At 38.3% G+C, this 8,090-nt stretch overlaps 1 protein-coding gene across 2 annotated transcripts in view; it reads left to right on the top strand.

The window, feature by feature from the left end:
• The window catches only part of atf6 (activating transcription factor 6), a gene marked incomplete in the record, with an annotated part of 58,026 nt that overhangs the window by 39,955 nt on the left and 9,981 nt on the right, over window positions 1-8,090 (top strand). For both annotated transcript variants that reach the window (XR_001309840.1, XM_014002954.1), the window contains 1 exon segment: window positions 7,163-8,090. Coding sequence is in view for 1 of the 2 variants with exons in the window: in XM_014002954.1 (XP_013858408.1) it covers window positions 7,163-7,359 (197 nt within the window).

The following is an 8,090-nucleotide window of genomic DNA, read 5'->3' as shown; positions in this document are numbered from 1 at the left end:
CAAATCAAATCAAATCAAATATCCTCTGCACCACATAACACCTCATGTACGTAGGAACAAAGCAGGCTGAGAAACTCACAGATCAATTTGCTTTCATAAACCTGAGGAACCAGTGATTATTCTACGGACTAAATCAAATATACTCTTATACAAAGTTTAAAAAAATTTCGCCCCACCATTTGTGGCGCCCCCTAGATTGATGGCGCCCTAAGCATTTGCCTACATTGCCTATGCCATGGGCCAGCCCTGGCTATAAAGGCACCTTAATAGTCAGTTTATCAGATTGATGACAGCATCTTGTCCTTGTGTTCCCTCCTTGTCTGTCTTTGGCAAAACACCAGCAACAGTTTTGATAAGGGCTCTAAAAAAACTGTTAGAGTGAAGGGAAACTAAGACTTAGTCAGCAAGAAGGACACAGTGATTAAAAAATGCTTTATCTTCTCCTGGMAGAGAGAGAGTTGGATAAAGATTATTCTTTCTTGTAGGGGGGTGTTGGATCAAGTTTGTGAAGGTAAACATTGTTCTTGGTTTGTCTTATCACAGAAGAATGTTAAGGTCTGTCATATGACCCATTGAAATGCCCGTAAAAAGCTGAAGCCAGGAATTTTTTTTGCTGATAGTTAAAATGTTGAAACAAAGGTGGTATTCATGGAAACAGATCAGGTCTCAGAAGATCCTTATTTGTCCTTGAAAGAGGATTTTGATTTTCTTGATTTGTTACGGATGCCTGCTGTGAGCTGCAAATTCAAAGCACTGTGTTCCTCTCAGGCTGTTTCAGTCTAATGTGTCAAATATTGGTATGGTTCGTTCTTTGGTTTTACGTTTCAAAATAAAAAAAAAGAAAAAACTGTGTTTTGTTTTTTCCTGTTTTTAACAAATCAAACTACCGGTAATTATAAATTCACAGTGTCTGATTTTTGCTTCACCTATCTAAATCCAAAATTTGTATGGTTCGCGTTTTAATATGTAGTGATACTGGAAATGACACAAGGCATCAAAGAATAAGAATTTAAGAATTTATAGTGGCTGATGGAACCAATGTTATATATAAAATATACCTAAACATTAATATACTGTGTCGGCTGGAAGACTGCTGAAAAATGGAAACCATTTCTAAAGATATTGGTAATGGGTGCACTCGAACCCTGTTCTGCATAACTTAGAATATTAAAGCAATTTTATCACAATAAGATCATCCGCTCTCAACAAGACGCATCAAATCACTCTAAATAAAACAAACATATCCATGGTGAGACTTTGACCGTTTTTAAAGTGCTAAGTGAAAACGTAATGCTCCAGGAATTCAGGCCATGATTTCTGTTTCCACCAGAAGGTCCCAAATGGAGCACTAACAAATTATAAAGCTTGTCTTTCTTTGAACTATTAAAATGGGGGAAAAGAAAAGAAAAAAAGAATAACCTTTTTTATTTTTGCATTTGTTGTTTTTCTTATTTACTTTGTAAAAAAACACCATATTCATTTTTTTCTCATTTATTTTGAAACAGAAAAACCAAACGAACCATACACTGTTTGGGTCAGGATGCTAATTTTGTACAAAAAAGGGCAAAAACCAGAATAAGGTTAACACAAGTGCTCCTTCAGGTTGCTCCATATTGTAATAAAACAAGTGAATAAGCTGACTAAACAAAGACTCATTGTGACTCTCTCCAGCACCAACACAGCCGTGGCGTTCTCATCTTTTACTATTTGAAAGCCACATGTGTCACAGAGATCACAAACTTCAAATGTGAATTTCCATATTTATCTGGGCAACATCTTTAGAAATCAGAGGCACTGTACTCTTTAAGGAACATGATTGCTCCACGCTGGAAGATAATTCTTTCCAGCTCTCCACTGGTGCCTTCCWGTAGGAAAGCTGTCTTTTTTTACAGCCACCAAATGGTTTTCATCTGGAGGAGGTGGATTGACGCTGCTCATTCGGAGTGATRTGTCTCTTTTGTCTCTGTCAGTAACTGAACATTAAAGCTGGAGCCTTTGATGTGATCCCTCCCGTGTTTCGGTCTCGCTGTATAGCTTTGGTAAAGTTACTTGTATGGCTCAGCACCAGCTCCTTATAAGGACTGTTGGTTGTGTTTATTTAATGATCTGAYTTTGAAAGTAGCTCAGTCAAGTGGAAGGGGCATGTTTGGATGGAGATGGAGAAGAGGAATGTTTTTGCAATGACCTCATGTACAGGTGGATGTACTGAGGGAGCAACACAAGATTCTACACGTGTAGATAAACAACAAGGATTCATGGCAGGCTTGGGGGGGGGGGGGTCAGACTTTGTTTTGCTGACTTTATGGTTGCAAATTAGTTTAATGATTCTGAATTATCATATTATAAATTGCACAAGGGTGTTAAAAGAAACCTTAAAAACCAACCAGTTAATGTTAAGATCCTGTTTGACACCAGACTGTTTGCTGCTTGTCAATCCTGTTTAGTCTATAAAAGCATAAAAATATTGGCTAATAAATTTTTCCATTTTTTATTTTAACATATTTAAAAAGCTCTTGAAGTTGTTGAAAACGAAGGCAAACCATCCAATCATAATTAACCTTATGATAACTTGTGTAAATGATGAATAATGTACACTACCCCTTTTTAAACTAAAGATAAGCTTTTGTTTTTGTTGACATAATTTGGTTTATTGTGCATCATGTGAGTTTTGTATTCTACTTCCACGTACAATGTGGAGACTCAGGTTTGTCAGCAGGTTGTCTCTTTTTGGATGTGATTATACTTGCCAATGATTTGCTTCCTTCCTCATGTTAAGAAGGGGAAAAAAAGCTTCCTTKGTGAATATAACCTTAGAGTTTGTTCCATTTTGGCAGCCACTTTCCTATTGAGGCTCTCTCAGGTTTCCTCATGCATTGATTCATTGTTACCGGACATTAGAGCCTTATCAGCAGAAGGCAGCTTACTGTATGGCTGAAGGTTTCTGGAACMTTTCCACATGGCACAAATGAGTGGCAGTAATAAGGCCACGGACTGTTGACAGGCCGATCTGGCAGCCTTTTCAAAGAGTTGCTGTTTGAAGATGGGTGCTGGTGTGTTTCATTTTTCACCGCTCGGGTTTCTCAAGAAGTTAAAGATTGGACTATTTAACAGTCCGTTGAAGGATGGTTGAGAAATAAAAGACATTTATGTGATTCCACAGTTTGGTTAATGCTGAAGATCTTGTCCCATACATTGTATTATTGTACTTCTAAAACATGCATTCCTTTATCGGAATAAATCTTGTTTACCATTGTATGTTAGGAAAATAATAATGGAGTCAATCATACCATCAGTTTGGGATTATGGTGTTATAATTTATTTTAAAAAATAAAACGCTTAAGCCGCTAGATTCAATCTATCACTCTGCTGTAAAATTTATTACTGGCAATCCTGACAGCACTCATCATTGCAGGATAAATGAATAAGTTGATTGGTCCAAACACACAGGCTTACTTTTATATATAAATCACTTTCTGACCATATGCCAGTTTATATCTCTGCTTTTATCTTAATAAATTTAAGTACTTTACTTATTTCTAGTAACTAGATTACCCAAGAGTTTTTAGGGATATGGGATAATCTTCTTTTAGTTCCACAGCGACCTGAAACTTATTACAGGAGTCTTTATGGCTTCATTCGCTGGGTTCACTTAATGATTTAAAATCTCTTGTCTCTACACACCTCCATAGTATTATTATTGTTAATGTTTTAATTGTAAATTGCTCTGCTGCTTTGGAAATGAAGGGCACCCTCAGTGTATTCCTGAGTGTAAATAAAGGTTTTAAAAGAGATTTTTTTTACTACACTGAYCTTGAAGTGTGTACCCACAAGTCTAATTACAGTGGTTTGCAAAAGTATTCATACCCCTTGAACTTTTCCATATTTTGTCACATTACAACCACAAACATAAATATATTTCACTGGAATTTAATGTGAAAGACCAACACAAAGTGGTATACAATTGTGAAGTGGAAGCAAAATTTTACATGAATCAAAACATTTTTTACAAATAAAAAACTGAAAAGTGCGACGTGCAAAAGTATTCAGCCCCCTTTTCCCTGAGTGCAACCAATTGCATTCAGAAGTTGCCTGATGACTGCTAATGACTCAAAAGGGTCCACCTGTGTGTAATCTAATCTCAGTACAAATACAGCTGCTCCGTGATGGCCTCAGATGTTGGTTAAGAGAATATTGGGGAGCAAACAGCATCATGAAGTCCAAAGAACACACCAGACAGGTTAGGAATATGGTTTTGGAGAAGTTTAAAGCAGGCTTAGGTTATAAAAAGATTTCCCAAGCTTTGAACATCTCACGGAGCACTGTTCAATCCATCATCCGGAAATGGAAAGAGTATGGCACCACAGTAAACCTGCCAAGACAAGGCCGTCCACCTAAACTTACAGGCCGAACAAGGAGATCACTGATCAGAGAGGCAGCCAAGAGGCCCATGGTGACTCTGGATGAAATGCAGAGAGCCACAGCTCAGGTGGGGGAAACTGTCCACAGGACAACAATTAGTCGTGCACTACACAAATGTGGTCTTTATGGAAGAGTGGCAAGGAGAAAGCCATTGTTAAAAGAAAACCATAAGAAGTCCCGTTTGCAGTTTGCCAGAAGCCATGTTGAGGACACAGCAAACATGTGGAAGAAGGTGCTTTGGTCAGACGAGACCAAAATTGAACTTTTTGGCCACAATGCAAAACGCTATGTGTGGCGGAGAAAGAACACTGCACATCACTCTGAAAACACCATCCCCACTGTCAAATATGGTGGTGGCAGCATCATGCTCTGGGGGTGCTTCTCTTCAGCAGGGACCGGGAAGTTGGTCAAAGTTGATGGGAAGATGGATGGAGCCAAATACAGGGCAATCTTGGAAGAAAACCTGTTGGAGTCAGCAAAAGATTTGAGACTGGGGCGGAGGTTCACCTTCCAGCAGGACAACGACCCTAAACATAAAGCCTAAGCTACAATGGAGTGGTTTAAAAAAAAGAATATTCATGTGTTAGAATGGCCCAGTCAAAGTCCAGACCTAAACCCAATTGAGAATTTGTGGCAAGATCTCAAAACTGCTGTTCACAAACGCTCTCCATCCAATCTGACAGAGCTTGAGCTGTTTTGCAAGGAGGAATGGGCAAGAATTGCAGTCACTAGYTGTGCAAAGCTGGTGGAGACATACCCTAAAAGACTTGCAGCTGTAATTGCAGCAAAAGGTGGCTCCACAAAGTATTGACTCAGGGGGGCTGAATAATTTTGCACATCGCACTTTTCAGTTTTTTATTTGTAAAAAATGTTTTGATTCATGTAAAATTTTGCTTCCACTTCACAATTGTATACCACTTTGRGTTGGTCTTTCACATTAAATTCCAGTGAAATATATTTATGTTTGTGGTTGTAATGTGACAAAATATGGAAAAGTTCAAGGGGTATGAATACTTTTGCAAACCACTGTATATTCCCATCACTGTACTTTGTGTTTACTGCAGTGAAACATTAGCTAACATGAGTCAACTATAAGTTGTAATCATACATGTTCAAGTAACTTTGTAGCAGCTGAAGGATGTTTCTTTACTACTTCTAAATCAAACTTTTCATTTGTTCATAATAGTGTGTTTAATGTGAGTTTGGGATCACCGAACCACCAGTCAGGGTTGGGCAAAATTGTATTGTGTGTAATTAATCACCAGTTCAACTGTCAACAGTTAATGTTTGCCAATGGTAGAAGGTAGCATTGAGCAGCTAATGCTAACCCTATGAACTTGTTTGATTGGCTGTTCAGTGGGTGCCCAAAACGAATCATAAGCTCAAAGGAGACTGCGGTTTTYATCACCTGAAACAGCGACATAAACCAGAGTACGAGGAAGGCCAGACAATCCGGGCCAAGGCCACAACGTCGGCTACATGTAATAATAATAATCATATTAATCATTATTGGCTAACTGCCACGATTAATCGTGATCATTTTTTATGTCAGTGTCGCCCAACCCTACTACCTGTTTGGCTTGAACGTGAAGCAATGTCAGCACCCTGAAACGGAGCAGAAAATGTCCACCATTATTCAGTGTTGTATTTTTTCCAGCTCATCAACTGTTTAAAACCAAGTTTCCTATAAATGCAAAGTCAAAAAATAAAGTTATATGTAGAGACAGAGGCTTATTTCTTGATTTGTCCTTTAAAACACAGAACTTGACAGTTTTATTCCATGTAAAATCTMTAAGTTCCACTGGCGGATAAGGTGATACCAAGCTAGATGAACACTGACAATCTTAATCCTTGGTTCATTTATGGAATCCTCCATCTGCAGAAATATGGTGCATTTGATGTCTTGCACAGGTGTCTGGAAAAAAAAGCTGCAGCTTTTAAATTTCTTGCAAAACATACAGTAGGTATTTTTAAAGACTCCTACAGCTGCGTTTCTAGGTCATAAGAGTGCATATAAACCAACTAAAGTGTGGTCCAGATGAGACGTCTTCTCAACCAAAACACAAAAGATTTTTTTTCAGATTTTGATGTATATAAGTGTAGAATCATTCGACGTGCTATTCCAGTTTTATAGCCAAGGATTTTGCAAGAGCGTCCAAGAGGATGTTGTTTTCTGAGACGGAGTAAAGTTTGGCTGTGGGAAACAAAGATGTTTACGAGTTAAAAATTTTCAAAAGAAAGTCGAAGTAATTGCTTGTTTGTTGGTTAAGCTGAGACTGTGAGAACATAAAGTAACCTGTAGTCAGTCTGTGGTAGGAGGATTTATTCGTACACAATAGCCTGACTTCATAAACACAGATTKCTTTCAGTCTTGCCTAAGTTTCCGCTTCACTAAACAACCTCAGGGATCCTGACTCATCATCAGCGATTACTCCTTTTCTCCTTCCCAATTTTTTTTGTCAGACTTTTCTCATTTTCTTCCCTCCGATTTGCATGTCCTGCTCTTGTTTAATGCTGTTTTGTTTATCTCCATGATGGTGCAATCCTGGTCTGACTCACCCCTTAGACTCCATCTGTAACCAAGCTAGTTGCCTCTTTCCTCCATGGTCTTAAACCCTTTTTTCTCTCTTTCTCGCTCAGAAAGTAGTTTTGAGTTTCATTAAGTCATTTGTCTTGTTGTAAAACCAAACTACGAGATCCTGAATTGAGAGCTGACAACTTTGTTCTCTTTTTGTCAATCCAGACAGCATCATCGAGGACAAAGAGTTTGAGGTGATGATGCAGATCGACTGTGAGGTAACAGACACCAGGATCCTCCATATCAGATCCTCCAGCATCCCACCTTTACTTCGGGTCAACCAAACAAACACGTTTTACCAGCGCTCCACGCCTGATAACAAGGCTGCGCCTCCCGTCGGTGTCCTAATGGGGTCTTCGTAAGGTCCCCATCAAATCCTGCCTTCTTCTTGATGCCTCCTCAACAAAACTCATGAAGGAAAACAAGATTAGTATTGAGTTTGCTCATTTTTGGACAAAACAATTCTTGTAAATCTGCTGTAATCCCACAGATTGGATCTGTTTATGATGGGAATGAATGTGCTTTGCAGAGCTGTAGTTACTTCTCATCAAGGTCAGATAGGGTCAGAGGAAAAGCAGCCTTTTTTTGTCCTGTACCCTGGACATTAGACTAACAACAATTATACCAGTTAGTTTTAAGGATTGCACCAATCTATGWATGGTTCATTCTTTGGTTTTTTTTTTTTGTTTCAAACAAAATTGCGAATATGAAAATCGTGTTTTTTCATTTTTAAAATCTAAACTTATTAAAAATCCASAGTGTTTGAATTTTGCTTCAGATATCTAAATCTAAAATAAAAATTGCAGTTGTTTTAATATGTAGCAACACAGGAAATGACTTAAACCCCCAAATAAGAAGAGTTTATAGTGYCTGGAAGACTGTTAAAAAACGGAAATCATTCCTAAACATGTTAACAGTGGCTGCACTCGAAACCCCGTTCTGCATAACTTGGAAGATTAAAGTAATTTTGTCGACTTCCTCTAAAAAAACAAACAAATGTATCCATGGTGAGAAGTGAAATTGTAATGTTCCAGAAGTTCAGGCCATGATTTCCAGCACTGCCAGAAGGTCCAAAATAGGACACTTTGCTTTA

The sequence above is a fragment of the Austrofundulus limnaeus genome, unplaced genomic scaffold, assembly GCF_001266775.1.
Source record: "Austrofundulus limnaeus strain Quisiro unplaced genomic scaffold, Austrofundulus_limnaeus-1.0 Scaffold15, whole genome shotgun sequence".
Lineage (NCBI taxonomy): Eukaryota > Metazoa > Chordata > Actinopteri > Cyprinodontiformes > Rivulidae > Austrofundulus > Austrofundulus limnaeus.
The sequence above is the reverse complement of the archived record's forward strand: the minus strand, read 5'-3'. Positions and strand labels throughout refer to the sequence as shown.